The sequence below is a fragment of the Pongo abelii genome, chromosome 2 (genome assembly GCF_028885655.2).
Source record: "Pongo abelii isolate AG06213 chromosome 2, NHGRI_mPonAbe1-v2.0_pri, whole genome shotgun sequence".
In the NCBI taxonomy this organism is placed as follows: domain Eukaryota; kingdom Metazoa; phylum Chordata; class Mammalia; order Primates; family Hominidae; genus Pongo; species Pongo abelii.
In genome coordinates this window covers 24677205-24694131 of record NC_085928.1, presented here as the reverse complement: position 1 = coordinate 24694131, position 16927 = coordinate 24677205, and the positions used below count along the sequence as shown (strand labels likewise).

Below are 16927 nucleotides of genomic sequence, written 5' to 3'. Positions count from 1 at the left end.
ACAAAAAGGAAAATGGTACTGTGGGCATGTATAGCAAGAAGCCTAAAACCTGATGGGGAGTTAGAGAAGAGGTGTTTGAGACATGGATGACGGTCAGGAGTTGGCCAGGCAAAGAATGTGAAAGATATGTTAGGCACATCAAAGAGGGCTGCATCTTTAAAGGGCTGCAAGCAGTCTATTGGCCAGAGTGGCAGAGTAAAATGGATATTGAAAATGAGGTGGGTACCATATCATAAAGTTGTCTCTAAGCTTTGCTAAGAAGTTTATACCTTATTTCTTTGACAACTGAAAACCATTAAAGGGTTTTAAAGAGGGGAGTGACACAACAGGTTTTCTCTCTCCTCTGTCTATATTGCAGCTTTTCATACATTTGAAAACAGCTTCCTTCTAAGTCTTCAATTCTCTATACTAAACACCCCATGTTTCCTCAACATTCTTCTATGATACGCCTGGCAAGCAGAATGGAACATTAGTTCTATTTGGATCAGATTTATAGTTAGATTAGGGTTTGAATCCCAGTACTGACATATAACTAGCTAACTAAACTTTACATGAATTCCCCAACTGTAATGGGAATGAAGAAAAAACTTTTTACAAGCCTGCTATGAGGGTTACTTAAACTGCCACACTGTTATATCTTCCTGGTCTCTGAAGATAGATTGGTATGCCTAAAGCAGATATGGTACACTACATGATCAAAGGACAAAGGAGAGTGTAGTATGATAACTGTCTCCCTTCAACTGGGCACTAGGGTTCATTCCATGTTTTCCTGCAGTGACATCATGATGCCTTCTTTTGATATGGGGGATAACAGTACATTGTCTAAACATTTGTATTATAAACTATGATCAAGAAAGATATAGACCGAGCTCAGTGGCACATGCCTGTAATCCTGGCAGTTTGACAGGCTGAAACAGGAGGACTGCTTGAGACCAGGAGTTCGAGACCAACCTGAGAAACATAGCAAGACCCCATCTGCATTAGTTTGTTCTCACACTGCTAACAAAGGCATACCTGAGAATGGGTAATTTATAAAGGAAAGAGGTTTAATTGACTTACAGTTTGGCATGGCTAGGGAGGCCTCAGGACACTTACAAGCATAGCAGAAGGGGAAACAAACACCTCTTTTCTTCACATGGTGGCAGCAAGGAGAAGTGCAGAGCGAAGGGGAAGAAAACCCCTTGTAAAACCATCAGATTTTGTGAGAACCCACTCACTATCACAAGAACAGGATGAGGTAACTGCCCCCATGATTCAGTTACCTCCCACCAGGTCCCTCCCATGACACATGGGGATTATGGGAACTATAATTACGATGGGATTTGGATGGGGACACAGCCAAACTGTCTCTAAAAAAAATTTTAAATGGCCAGGCATAGTGAGGTATGCCTGTAGTCCCAGCTACTCAGGAGGCTGAGGCAGGAGGATCACTTGAGCCCAGGAGTTTGAGGCTGCAGTGAGCTAGGATAGCACCACTGCACTCCAGCCTGAGTGACAGATCAAGACTCTGCTTCTAAAATTTAAAAAAAAAAAAAAAAGATATGGTCTAACATGATACTCATGTTATTAAATTTTGTATTTTGTACTTTGGAGGCATTCTTCTGGGTTACAAAAATAATGTTTTACTTTTTAAAAAGTGTATGTACGTGTGTGTGTGTGTGTGTTTTCCTTTCCCTTCTTTTTTAGTTGTGAATCTTCCTTCCTCTCTCTCTCCATCCTTTCTTCCTTTTCTCCTTCCCTTCCTTCCTCTTTCCTTCCACCTAATTGTAGAATATATACCTTTTGGGGTTTATGGAGGGTGTGGGGTTAGGAATCAAATAATAATAACCTGTAAGTAGCAAAATCTTTTAAAATTCACATTCTATCATCCAGTATATTTTCTATTCCTTCCAGTTTGGGACACACAGACTTGCTTTCTATGTTACTTTATAGTGAGTAACTATTTTTTTTTAAATAAAGAATTATGCAGCCAATTCAGTTATTACAGAGCTTGGTTATAAATGACCACATACTGTGGGTAAAATTGTTTAGATACACACACACTGAAATATTATTTTCTCCCTTGCCTTCATAATTTAGGTCAATTTCATTCTTAAAACTATTGAGCATATTATTATGCTAGGCACTGTAGAGGATACAAAGGTGAGCAATATACAGTCCCTCACCTCAATGTATAATTCAAGATGAAGAAATCAACAATTCTCTTTCAAAATAGTTTCAGAATAAACTTATCTTCTAAATCACTGATTCAGATCCATCAGAGGTTGACCAAAACAAGGATGGTCTGACAGTAGTGACTGAAGTGACTATGATTGATCGATAATGATTTCTTTGATAAAAATCAACATTTAAAGTATTGGAAAGAAACTAAAGTAATCCCTAAGTTTCCAAGATGCAGGTCCCAAATAAGTGAAGGCAAGGGGGTTCCTGGGTTTTCCAACAAAATCAAACTGATATTCTGCTGCTGCTAATCAATTGATAACTAAATGAAAATTTTTGGTCTGTGAGTTTCAATAGCACTTTCTTCTGTAAGTAGGTACTGTTTTAGTTTTCCATTGCTGCCATATAAATTACCAGACATTTAGCAGCTTAAATAACATCCACTTATTATTTCACGGTTTTGTGGGTCAAAAGTCCAGGCCAAGTGTGACTCAGCTAGCTCTCTGCTTAGAGTTTCAGGAGGTTGTTAAGGTGTTGGCAGTGCTGCCTTCACCTTCAGAGGCTCTGAGGAAGAATCTACTTCTGGGCTCATCCAAGCTGCTGGCAGAATTCAGCCCCATGTGGCTGTGGAACAGTGGTCCCTGCTTTCTTTCTGGCTGTTGCCCAAGAGCCCTTCTAAGTTCCAGAGGCCACTGGCATTCCTTGACTTATGGTGCCCTTTAAAGCCAGGAATAATGGGTCAAGTTCCTCCTAGTGATTTGAATCTCATGGTTTTCTTTCCTGCTATCATAAGCCTCATGACTTCATGAGATCACTTGCTACTTTTCAGTCTTTTTTCTGAATAAATTTATTTTTAACATACTATAACTGAACGTTAACTGGATATAGATTCTAATAAAAAGCACCCATAATTTATTCATAAGATAATCATAAGGTGGGTAAAAAACAATTATGGGAACTAAAGCACTCTGAAAACAAGAGTTGAACCACAACAAAAGGTAAGTTGGTGTCAAGACAAAAGCACCACACTTTATTCTGTGCTATCTTAAACAATATATTCCCCAAATGGCTAATACTACCATGTAATAAACTTTCACATAACAAACCCAGTTAATGTCAGGTTGTGTACAATGTGGAAGAAAATACTGGAACCCAAGGAATTTGCCTGGTGTTCTGATGTAGCAGTACCACGGACCATAAATACTATTCCTAGCTTTCCTGGGTCATAAAAGGTAACTGAAGAATCTGTAAAAAGCAGTGGAGCAGGTCAGGTGGGAAAGACTCCTGTTCTCCTGGAGATTATCAGTATAACTGGTAAGGTAGAATAAGGTATTTTTGGTTTTTTGGGGTTTTGTTTGTTTGTTTGTTTTGTTTTAATAACAAAGGGATTGAGAAGCTACATTGTAACCTGTGGAGACTTTAGAGCCACATCCCTGCTTGCCCAAGAAACAAGTTCCTTAACCTCTTGATCCTTTAATATGTAAAATGGGGGTGATAGGGTTATTTGGTAGAGTTGCTGTAAATATTAAATGAGATCTTTCATATACAGAGTTCTCAACTTTGACTGCACTTTACAATCACTTGGAAAACTTAAAAATGTACTATTAACAGGGTCTCACTCCCCAGATAATTCTTTCACACATTCAGGCATAAGAACTGGTTAGGAATCATGAGTTTATATAAAACACCTACTAGGCACTCAGAAATGGCAGTTGTTTTCACTATACTCCTAGATATTCTCTTTGACACATGTAGGGTTCAATAAATAAAATCATGGAATCTTCAGAGTTGAAAGAGGACTTTAGTTTAACTTCCTACCCCATGCAGGTCACACATCTCAACATCCACCCCAGCACTGCCAGAAAAGCAGTCTAGTGTGTTGGCCAGGGCTGAGAATACTGGCTACAGAGTCAGTCTGACTAGGTTTAAATCTTGGCTCATCCTCTTCCTGGTTGTGAGGTGTTAACCAAGTATTTAATGGCTGTGTGCCTCAGTATTTCCATCTTTAAAATGCAGCACCTACTGGATAAGGTTGTTCTGAGTCAACACAGGAAAGCTCTAAGAATGATACATGGCAGTCAATATGTAAAATGGTTGCAGGAATGAATTTATTGATATATTCCTGAATAAATGAAAGAACAAGATTGTCAGTCAGCTTCAATTTAAATATTTCGGGTAAGAGGGTGAGCACATTCTGTTCATGCTCAGCTCTAGTTCTTAGTACATTTTATATTAAGCTGAAATCTGCCTCCCTGCAACTTGGATCCATTTGACCCTTATTTTTTCTTCCGAGAACACACAGAACAAGTTTTTCTGTGTACTTCAACCATTCAAATAATTGTAGTTGGCTCTCATTTCTCTCCAGATCTTCTCTTTTCCCAGAGAAAGTATCCCAATTATTTCAATTATTCCTCAATGACATGTTTCCAACTTTTCTTTACCACCCTGATAGCTCAAGAAGTTAATTCCCAATGCATCATATATACCTCCTAATTTTATATGTTCTTCGTAGGATCTGGACACTTTCCAGAAGAGAGGAACTACCAATTCACCTATCGGGGACATTCATTGTATTCCTTTAAGGCAGTCTAAGTTTGGGTTCTAGACCATGTTCTACCTTCTATCAGTAAACTAGCTAGGTTTGGGAGTCTATTTGCAGGACTAGCATAAATTTCGTTTCATTAGATCCAGGCTTATTCGTCCAGCCTATGGCCAATTCTTTTAACTAACTCATTAGATAGACTGTGCAGTTTTTAGTTGTGAAAGTTGTCAGAATTAGAATGGAGTCACCAGTGTTAAGAAAGAACCCTGACAAATAGAGCTGGGGAAGGCTATGAAGAATGGGTTCTCACGCTTGTATGCTGGATAACTATCCCAAAAGACCACAGCCTTGCACAAAAGCCATCATAACCTTACACATAAAAAAAAAAATACTGCAAGGACATCTGCCCAACAACTGCCTGTCCAGCCTCAGACTAGCATCACACTTACTGTTGATCTTTGTAGCCAAGGAGAATTATCTCAAAATAATTACGTAGTCTTTTTCATTTTTCCTTTAAAACCCTTGTTTTCCTTTACCTCCCTGAACACACATATAGTTTACCATGGCACACATATTCCATTGCAATGCCTTACTCCTCAATAAACATCATCTTCTTTTAGAAAGCCGCTCTCTGTATGTTATTTAGGTTGACAGGGTCAACCCTAAGGAAGTATAAAGAAAAAGGGAAAATAATAGTACACATTGATGCAGAGGAGTGTGTTGCTAGAAGGTTGGCTGGATGCCAGACAGAGTGCTCTCTAAGGTGACGTTACTCTGATTCATTCACCAGAGTCCAGGTTCTGGTCCTCACGCTCACAAGCTCACTCAATCCCAGCAGTGTGCCAGAGGTGGTTATTTAAGATTCACAGTGACTGATGTATAAAACAGGCTCTCGGTTTTTACTTTGCAATGTGAAATACAGCTGTGGAGAAAAAAAGTAATAGCTTGTCTTTTTTAATGTTTACTATGTGTCAAGTACAGTTCTAAGAAATTCTACACATATTATCGCACAATTCTCAAAACGACCCTATGAGGTAGGTACCATTATTATTTTATTTATTTATTTATTTATTTATTTATTTATTTATTTATTGAGATGGAGTCTGGTTCTGTCACCCAGGCTGGAGTGCAGTGGTGCGATCTCAGCTCACTGCAACCTCCACCTCCCGGGTTCAAGCGATTCTCGTGCCTCAGCCTCCCGAGTAGCTGGGATTACAGGCGCACACCACCTCGCCCGGCTAATTTTTGTATTTTTAGTAGACGGGTTTCTCCCAGTGGCCAGACTTGTCTCGAACTCCTTGACCTCAGATGATCTACCCACCTCCGCCTCCCAAAGTGCTGGGATTATAGGCGTGAGCCACCGCGCACAGCCTATTATTATTATTTTTGAGACAAAGTCTTGCTATGCATTATTATTATTGTCATTATTTTACAGATGAGAAAGCAGCGTATTTACTCTGAATCCGTTCCTCTCACCCAATTCATGTAAATGATTTCCAAGTCCTGTTACTAAGTGTCCAGTGATTAAGCCTTTTGAATTCCTCCCCTCCCTTCATTCCTACTGTCCCTCTGTAGCTCCAGTCCTCAGTTTGTCTCACCTCTACCATTACTGTACCGTCATACTTTGTCTTCCCTTCTGTAATCCATTTTCTACACTATAGCTTGTATTTCTAAAACACAGCTTTTAATGTGTCACTCTTGCTTAAAACCTCTAATGGCTCATCACTGCCATTAAATAAGAGCTCAGATTCCTCGGTCTGGTGTAAAAGTCCCTTGTCAGAGGGGGTCTGTAGCTTATTGCAGCCCAGCTATAGTCACTCTCTCTCTCTCCCTAGCCTCCTTAGCCCCTTCTCCTCTCAAAGATTTTCATCAGTACGCACCCTTAGCAACTCATGATTGATTGGACACACTGAGCAGCACACATGTATGCGACTGTCTTTACCTATTATCCAACAAATATTTATGTGCACCTACTATGTGCCATGCATGTGCTAAGCACTTTACTTGTATTATCCTGTTTAATAATAATAAGAACTCCATGAGGTCACATTATCACCTTTCTTTCTGGAGATGAGGAAGCCGAAGTGCAGAGGGCCCAGCGTGCCAAGCGTCGCACCCAGCTGAGCACAGGGCAGGTGCCTCGCTGGAGCGGGGAGCCCCAGCACTTTCCCAGCCGACTCGCTGCTGCTCTGACTTGGCCGGGTCTACGCCGTGCTCCTGCTGCCTGGCTGGTTTCCGCCCGGTCAGACTGACAGGGTCTCGCAGGCAGGAACAGTGCACACAGCGTCTAGCTCCGAGCCTGAGAGTACTGCCCTCTGAGCCACAAACAGATTTAAGGGGGAGGGTGTGGAAACTGCCGGCTGCTGAGGTCCAAACTCACCGAAGGTACTGACCGCCGTGGCTCCTCTCTTCACAGCTTCTGCCGGAGGCCTCCGTTTACTCCGGTTACCGAGACAACGCCCCCGTCTTCCAGGGAGGCGGAACCAGGGCGGGCCGTGGGGCGCATGCGCGACCGGCGTCCAGCTTTCCGGGAACCCGGTATCTATCCGCCCTCTGGTCGGGCCTTTTCCGCCTCATGACACTGGTTCAAAGCCAAACAGAAAAGCCCGACGAGTTTATTATCCCCTAAAGGACGTCATGTAGATAATTAGATGACATAAATACCGTCGAAGATACCTGCCCGATATTCCAAAATGGCCCAACGGAGCCCTGATCGCCGCGTTCCTATGTTGAGGTTTTAACTTCGATTTTAACAGGGGTCCTGGGAGATAGTAGGCAGCTTGCCGGCAATATCAACAACAAAGATACATCGTGGGATTTTTGTTATTTTTAAAACTATATTATCTCTGTTGGCTTTTAAGAGTAAATCAGGTTTTATGTTGTGGGTTTCTTGGTCGCAGCGCTCTAGGCACAAAAGTATAGGCCCTCCCTTGACAGATTTCTAGGTTTAGCAGTTTGTTCAACCTCTCTGTAGTACTGTGGTCATACTGTTTTTTAAAGTACCTAGCCTAACGTTATTAGTTACCAAATACTTGTTTTAAAATGGTCATTCCAATATGTGACAAAGGACTTTGTATACAGAATATATAAAAACCTCTTAAAATTCAATAAGAAAAAACCACCCAATTTCTTAAATGGGCAAAGGATTTGAATACTTCACCAAATCAGATATATGTGTGGCCAATAAGCACATGGAAAGATGCTTAACAGTAGTCATAAGGGAAATACAAACCACAATACACATAACTCCACATCCACGTGAAGGGGTAAAACTTCAAAGACTGCCAACACCAAATGCAGAAGGATATGGAGCAACTGGAACTCGCATACACTGCTGTTGGGAATGTAAAATGGCATAACCACTTTGGAAAACTATTTGAGAGGTTTCTTCAAAAGTTAAACATACACGAAGTCATTCCACATCCAAGATAGTCTAGAGACTTGGGCAAAATGGTTGCCTAGGACTTACTGAGATGCACTGGAAAGAGACACAAGGAATCTTAGAAATGATAGAAATGCTGTGTCTTAATTGTGGTGGTAATTTCATGGGTATATACAACTGCTAAAAGCCAATAAACTGTTCTCTTTAAATGGATGTCGTTTATTGTATATAAATTATTTGTCAATAAAATTGGCAAGAAAAAATTGCTATAATACAATTTGTGTTTATTAGTTTCCACAATGTTACACAAATACCATGCATTTATTTGCAATACTGAAATGTCCTCTTTAATCAAGATTTTCCAGGGCTTAAAAAAACGATTATCCTTGCTATTACTTATTAAATGGTATATCTAGGTGCCAGAAAAGATAGAAAACATAGGGTAAACTTATTTTTAAATAGCATGTTATTTATATTTTCAAATCATATGCCCAGCATGTTTTCTTTCAACCTCTAGACATCTTTTCAGGTGAAATACCTCTAAATTTCAAGCACTGTGTGTAATTGTTAATCTGAGAAAGATACAATAAATTCACTATACAATGTCTTAAAAATCGGAAACATGGGGGAAATAGTGTATTTATTTATTTATACACAAAAAAAAATTTGGCAGTGATCATTACTGAGTGTTATGAGCCAAGCTCTGATCTCAGCCCATTTACATACACTTGCCTCACTTAATCCTCACAAGCCTCTAGGGAAGACATTATGTCTGACTTTCAAATGGGAAAGATGAGATTAATTTGTCCAAAGTACACAGCTCAAGTGGCAGAAATGGCATTTGAGGCAAGATTTCTGGTTTCAGTACTTGCATCCTTAGCTACTGTACTGTATTAGTTCTCAAAAATTAGGAGAAATCCAGTAACTGCAAGAAAGAGCTTCAAGTCTTAGCTTTACCTCTTACAAGCACTCTGTCATTAGACAACTTTCTTCACCTCCAGGGATCAGTTTCCTCATCTGTAAAGGTGCTGGGAGAGGAGGACGCATTTACATACCTCTAATTGATAGGGCTACTATGAGGTTCAAATGAGATAATGGTGATACTGCAGCTTATAGTACAGTGTCTGCCACAGTAATGGCTCAATAAGGAACAGCTATTCTTATTATGCTGCTTCCATACTATACACACTGTAAAACAGGTTTACTCCCCATCAAGAGGCAGCACAGCATAGGCTTTGGAGAAAGACTGCCTATGTTCCCATTAAGTGCCACCACTCCCTAGTTGTGTGACCTTGAGAAAATACCTCCTTGTACCTCAGTTTCCTCATCTGCAAAATGAGGATAATAGTACCTATCTCATAAGGTGTCATGAAGCACATAAAGTGGCTACAATAGTGCCTAGTATGTAGTTAACAGTTAACTATTAAATTCTGCTAACCAAAATAATTTTGTTTACAGCATAAGAATGATTATATCATAACTGTGGATGTTGTTATCAATCCAGTATCTCTGCCAACCTGTAATTTGGAAAACTGTAAATTTCAGGTTGAGCAAATTACTAGCAGCTTTCTGGGGCATACTGGAGAAGTCATATGTTATCGAAATATATGAGTCTAAACAAAAGTAATCTCAGTTTGAATTGCTCACTCAGGTTGAGAATTCCTATCATAGAGCCAGGGAGCAGAGATCATTCAAAAAACAAGTTTAAAATAGAAATCAACATCTCAGAAACAAATGGGTACCCTGGAAAAAATATATCCTGAGCCGGGTGCAGTGGCTCACACCTGTAATCCCGGCACTTTGGGAAACCAAGGCAGGTGGATCATTTGAAGTCAGGGGTTCGAGATCAGCCTGGCCAACATGGTGAAACCCCATCTCTACTGAAAATACACAAATTAGCTGGGCGTGGTGGCATGTACCTATAATCCTAGCTACTCAGGAGGCTGAGGCAAGAGGATTGCTTGAACCCAGGAGACTGAGGTTGCAGTGAACCAGATTACACAACTGCACTCCAGCCTGGGCAATAAAGTGAGACTCTGCCTCAAAAAAAAAAAAAAAAAAAGAAAGAAAGAAAGAAAAGAAAAGAAAAAAAAAAGAGAAATCTACCCTGAAAGATCTGCTTAAATTCAGGGCTGGGAAAATTAATAGCAACTTTTTCTATTTAATTGTTTGAAACATTAAATATACCATTAAATCAATGTTACCACATTTAGGCATTTGAACTCTAGAATCATATTTATTTGATTTGCATTACCATTATTGATGACATTTTCACATTTAAAAACTACATAAGATTTTATAATAAATGCAACCACTCTTACCTGCTTAAGCAAATATAAACAAACACTCCCAGGCCTATTTTTTTTTAAAGCTGTATATTTCACCTGATGGACAAAGTGATGAACAGCAATGACTTCCCAAGAAAAAAGAAAGAAAAGTGGGTGTTACATTTTCCTGAAAGCCAGACTCTAATCACACAGAGGAATTTTATTATGTTACATGCAAAGCAAATTAGTTCTTTAGGAAAATAAATAAATAAATGGATCAACTAAGATACACTAAACCTCAAAAAGCCCTGAAAAAAGATAAAGGTAAAAATGTATTAATCAAAAAAAAGACCCTTAAAATACTTAAGAAAGTATTAAAATACAAAACTTTAACTTCTCTACAGTCAAAATTTCATTCACCGGGAGCTGTAGGTCAGCTGGTTGTTGAAAACTTATTTGAGAAAGTCAAAAAATAATTGCTTTATTTCCCTGTTTCATTAGTACTAATTCACAGGATCTTTGTAGGTTTTATCTGAAAGGATATAAAAACTTAAAAGTCAGAGCAGGGAAAGGGGAGTAATAAATTATTAAGAACAAACTCAGTGAGACTTGACTTCACTTATGATACATGGGTAGAAAGAGCAAACCAGCCTTCTTCATTCTGTTTCTCAATCTGTTGAACAAAGACACAGAAAAAATTTAGATGGTAATCAGAAACATGAGACTACTCAAGATTTATAGATCATTTAGACCAAGTGCATAAAACAAAGTCATCCTGTGCCATTGAATGGTACTGGAAATTAAATTGCTATTGGCAATGTTTATTCTCTGACAGAGATACTACCAAATAACTGATTACTTGGTCAACAGATCCTCTTACTGATTTAGGAGTCATAATTTTTTTAAGTCCAGTGTTTTATAGATATCATAGTCATAAACTTTTAAAATGATAAAAAGGCAGTTATTTGGTCTTAGTAAATTAAATGTTACTAAATTCCAGGAACTAAGAATAATTTATATAAAATAGCTTACTTTAAAGCTTTTGTAGAATATAAGAAGTAGCAAAGAACGAATCTCCTAGGACTGGACAATTCAGATATCTATCATTCCCCTATCATTTAATATCTTTCCCCTATCATGTAATTTGGGCTATAAGCACCCACTCTTTGATCTAATTACTGAACTCAGTAATAAGAAATGCAAAGATTTTCCCAACATCAGATACTTGCTGGCTCAAGTCTACAAAATTAATTTTTACAATTTTAAAGATACCCTCACAATTTACTATAACCACTCAAAGGAACTATATTTTACTGTACTAGTACCACAGAAAAAATGCCTTCTGCAAAAATTTTGAATATACTGTGAAATGCTTAGCTTCTATACATACCTATGGCACATCAAAATACATGAATAACACATTAAGACATTTATTCTTCCCTGGTACCACAACCTACCTAACCAATGGCACAGTAGTCAGATATGGCACACACGGATAAAGTGAGAGGAAAAGTGACTGGATCCAGTGCTCTGGCTGTCCCAAACCCCACCCAGGCACAAGGACTGGGGGAACCAATAGCTCAGTAGATCTACAACCCATTCAAGGCACACCTGTGTGTCCTACCGCAACCTACCTAACCAATGGCACAGTAGTCAGATATGGCACACACGGATAAAGTGAGAGGAAAAGTGACTGGATCCAGTGCTCTGGCTGTCCCAAACCCCACCCAGGCACAAGGACTGGGGGAACCAATAGCTCAGTAGATCTGCAACCCATTCAAGGCACACCTGTGTGTCCTGCCATAATATTTGGGAAGCTCTACCTGAAACCAGTAATTTCCAGTCTTTAAGGACTGTTGAATATCCTATTGAATTTTACCTTATTCCTTAGTTATCCTAGAAAACAGAAGAAGTATATGGCTTGTTTTTCCTAATGAAGGTAAATTAGTATTTCTTTTCTTTTAAGAATATCATATCAGCTTTAGGATAACAGGAATGATAATTAAGAATGGAAATCACTAAATCAGTCACCTTCTACCCTCACCCCTATATACATTTCACAATTACATTTTAACGTATACCTTTGCTCTTGGATTAAGAGGTGTGAATCTCCCACTTCCCGAACTGGCATTTAGTGGAGAACAAGAATTACTAGTAGCCCCGGAAGATCTATATATGAAAAATAAAACAGAGTAAGAGAGTGAGCTATCATTATTAACCTTAAAAGATTATGCAAACAACTGACAATTCTCAATACTGGCAAGAGCTTGAAAACATATGGCTGACTTAGGTCCAACGAGGTAAATTATTTGTAACTTATTTTCACTAACCTGTTAAGTCTTTATTTGTTTATTAATAGTGATATGGTTTGGCTGTGTCCCCACCAAAATCTCAACTTGAATTGTATCTCCCAGAATTCCCCCATGTTGTGGGAGGGACTCATGGGGAGGTAAATGAATCATGGGGGCCGGTCCTTCCCATGCTATTCTAGTGACAGTAAATAAGTCTCATGAGATCTGATGGGTTTATCAGGGGTTTCTGCTTTTGCTTCTTCCTCATTTTCTCTTGCTGCCACCATGTTAGAAGTGTCCTTCGCCTCCCACCATGATTTTGAAGCCTCTCCAGCCATGTGAAACTGTAAGTCCAATTCAACTTCTTTTTCTTCCCAATCTCGGTTATGTTTTTATCAGCAACATGAAAACGGACTAATACAAATACAATTTAATTTTTAGAGCTGTTTTAGGTTTATGGAAAGATGAGTGGAAAGTACAGAGTTCCCATATGCCCCTTAACCCCCACCTCCAACACACACACAGTTTCCCCTATTATTAAGATCTTGCATTAGTGTGACAAATCTATTACAATGGATGATCTAATGTTAATATAATTGACTGAAGTTCATAGTTTACATCAGGGTTCACTCTCTGTGTTACACATTCTGTGGGTTTTCACAAATGTATAATGACATGTATCTGCCATTACAATATTATATGGATAAGTTTTCAATAATAAAGGGAAAAAGAACGTGCAGGGATGGGGAAAAAGGTCCAGGTAGTAGAAGAGTAACACGACCTGGAACAGCACAGTACAATAGTAAGGATGCAGAGTAGAGACAGAAAGGCCAGGTATGTCCTTAGTGTGACTATTTACCAATCATATGACCCATCTAGACAAATCACCCAATTAACTCAGAGAGCTTCAGTTTCATTTACTGTGAAGGAGGAAAATACTATTGGTCAATTCAGCTGTCCTGTCATACATCATCTCCTAATTTTGTAACCCATAAGTACTCTACATATGTGTTATCTCACTTTTGTTTTCAGTAGCAAACCCAGGTCTTTCTACTTAAAGTTTATTCCTCACTCCCTTTCCCCTCAAAATTCTCTTTTCCAATTATTTTACTCTCTTTGCATGAGCTGTCTCAACCTAAGTCAGATACTGTACACTTCCTTTTTTCACAAAGAGAATAAAATACATACCAAATTTTTTTTTTTTTAAAGTAAATATTCACACTGCAACTTACCTTCTTGTATTTATCTCGCTGACAGGAGAGACAGTACTACATTTTGAGCTTTCTGGGGCTTCTGCTCCTGGAATAGATACCTCAATTGTCCTCTTTGCTCCTTCTAAAATATAAAAATAAATATTAGTTTCATTACCTTTCAATGAAATAAAAATTTCACTCAATTTCTATCTTACTGCAAACTGCACATTAAAAATTTGATGGTTCTTTCCGTATGTTTTCATCTTAGCCCAAGATACACTTGAAAGACTTTTTTTTTTTTTTTACTAAACTGTGAGATAAGAAACTTTAGTTACTAGTGTTAATTCAGTAGCATGCCAGTTCATAGAGAGCCAGAATCTTCAGACAGGTGGCATCATGTCAGTTCTGGAGGTGAAAAACAGGAATTAAGAGCTAGCCCTAAAGAACTGGAGATCTTTGTCCAAAAGAGCTTACCCTAAGTTTTCCCAAAAAAAAGGAAAAAGAAAATTTCTGAAGTCATTCAGCAAAACTTTAAATCTTTTAAATCGATTACATTATGACTATTACTGAAGACATTAAAGTAGGAAAGTTGGCTGAAGAGCTCCATATGGCCAATAGCAAGTATAATTATGAATATTTCCCATATTTCAGAAGTAGGTGATCAATCAGCATATATTTACTAAGTATTCACTAATGAAAGACTTAATGTTCATCACAGGCAGTTTCACAGAGGCTCCTGACTTTGTGTGACTTCCTGGCTTTACAAGGTAATAAAACCCTATTTAATTTTACAAAATATTCCTCAGTTACCCTAGAAAACAAAAAAGGTTTTTCATGGCATATGGTTTATTTTTATTTTTATCATTAAAGTCCACAGAGGTTTTTTTTTAAATAAATATAAGAATTTTACTTATAAAAAGAATACTTTAGAGATAAATCACTGGACAGGAAAGAACGCAGTTGCAAGATAAATCACTGGACAGGAAAGAACGCAGTTGCAAATCCACAACTTGCTTTGTAACTTGATAAATCACATAACCTCTTTGTGCCTCAGTTTACTTATTTATCAAATATGTATAATATTAGCCCTGTCTCCTCTTAAAGTGTGTTGAGGACTAAATTACATAACATAAATAAAAGCATATTTTAACCATACACAAATACTGAAATGGAAGATGTATATTTAAACACACAATTATTCTTAAGGCTGATCTGCTTTATTTTTCGTCCTTGCACTTAGCACTAACTGATATTATCCCAAATACTGATTTGTTTGTTGCCTGCTCCCCTACTCAAATGCTAGAGTATTCAAGCCCACACATGGCAGGCACACAGTACATGTTCGCACATAGTACATGTTCATACATAGTTAATTGATTTATTTATTCTAATCAGAAGTTGTCTCTAGGCTTCATAACTATGAAGAACAGTAGACAAAACTGTCATTTGAGGAAGCCTAGAATAAACAGAGAGGGCCCTGGGGAAATGCATTACCATCTTTTTCCAGCAATTTCCAAAAGAGTCTGCTTTCTGGGTCTGTATTTCAAAAAGGAAATAATTTCTGAGGGGAAAACTCTTATTGGAAGATATCTTAAAGGTAACCTACTTCAACCAGAAATAAGACATATGAGTCCCCTTCAAACACCAATGTTTGAACATCTCAGAGAACACATCAATTACTGGTACACGGAGCTTTTTCTATTCCTGACAATTAGAGCCTTCTCTTTTACTAGGCCAAAATCAATCTCTCTGTACTCTTCATGTAGCTCTGTCCCTTGAGGGCCTTAATAATGCAATTTCTGATAAAAAGCAACTTGATATATACTTCGTTTCATCAGTATCTTTTTGAATGTGAATACTACGACAATTTTTTCAGTTACTATTTTATTATTCAGAATCCCCTCTAGCTTTCCACATTCCTAAATGTACCAAAAAATTTAATTGAGTGAAAATGTTTTAACTGTTTTACAGAATAATAACTTGTAATTCATTGCTGATGAAATTCTAAATTAACATTCAGATATTTCATGCTTAGTTGCAGCATATGACCTAAGTGAACTGTACACTATAATGAATCCCATTTAGATGTAGGATAATTTAGGAACTCAGACACCGAAGATTAACTATAGGCATCATAGGATAGAAAGAATCAGGAAATCTGCCTTCTAATCACATTTCTGTCACTTATCCTGTGAGTTAGGGCTGTTTCTTTCTGTGCAAAATTGAAGGCACCAAAATATATGCTGTGATATTTCTTTTGGCTTAATATAAACTTGCAAAATCAAGAAAAGTGAAAACCTTCATATTTCTAGTTTTTAAATCATGAATTTGTGACCAACCAGTCCATGCTCTGAGAGGTAACTGAACAGGTGACATTGGTGGAGAAAGATTCAAACCAACAAGTTTCTGCTGCTCTATCAACTGCAGTAGTTTTCCACGAGCCTCCATACTTTGTCGATTCAATTCTGCAATCCGTTCCTCCATACTACCTGGTGTTAGAGACTGTGCTACTGGAAAAGTCTTTGGGAGGAAAAAAAAAAGTACAAATTGAATACTGAAAAATCTCTCCCACAATTTTTTTTTTTTTTTTTTTTTTTTAGGCGGAGTCTTACTCTGTCACCCAGGCTGGGGTGCAGTGGCACAATCTCGGCTCACTGCAACCTCCGCCTCCCAGGTTCACGCCATTCTCCTGCCTCAGCCTCCCGAGTAGCTGGGACTACAGGCACCCGCCACCATGCCCAGCTAATTTTTTGTATTTTTAGCAGAGACGGGGTTTCACCGTGTTAGCCAGGAAGGTCTCCATCTCCTGACCTCGTGATCCACCCGCCTCGATCTCACACAATTTTGACTTACTAATGCCAGCAAGTTAGTATTCATAGCCCTTATTATATATAAGTGTGAATAGTGAGCACACAATAGAATTTACCGTCCTTTTAAGCACATATTCTGGGAAAAGTTTTTCTGTATCTCTTAGTATCTGCAGAGCTGCACAAAAGATCTTGGAGCAAAGAGACTACTCCAAGTGAGCTGGTCTCTAAGTAAATGCCACACATCTTTGAAGACAGATCTGCGGTTTGACAGATTACAAAAGA

The 16927-nt window shown here is 38.4% G+C and overlaps 2 protein-coding genes across 16 annotated transcripts in view; both read right to left on the bottom strand.

Annotated features, from left to right (window-relative positions):
• CFAP44 (cilia and flagella associated protein 44) overlaps positions 1 to 10209 on the bottom strand; it is a 160138-nt gene extending 149929 nt beyond the window's left edge. For all 5 annotated transcript variants that reach the window (XM_054551511.2, XM_009238521.4, XM_063721764.1 and 2 more), the window contains exon 1: positions 7083 to 10209. The gene's annotated coding sequence lies outside the window, so the exon portion shown is untranslated. The remainder of the gene's footprint in view (positions 1 to 7082) is intronic.
• An 83-nt stretch (positions 10210 to 10292) lies between these two features.
• Positions 10293 to 16927, bottom strand: part of SPICE1 (spindle and centriole associated protein 1) — a 61293-nt gene continuing 54658 nt past the window's right edge. For 10 of the 11 annotated variants that reach the window (XM_063721546.1, XM_063721543.1, XM_063721545.1 and 7 more), the window contains 4 exons: positions 16175 to 16355; positions 13875 to 13977; positions 12433 to 12520; positions 10293 to 11024 (listed from right to left, as the gene is read on the bottom strand). In XM_063721546.1, the coding sequence (XP_063577616.1) occupies positions 10971 to 11024; positions 12433 to 12520; positions 13875 to 13977; positions 16175 to 16355 (426 nt within the window). In that variant the 3' untranslated portion in view covers positions 10293 to 10970. 11 annotated transcript variants of the gene reach the window in all.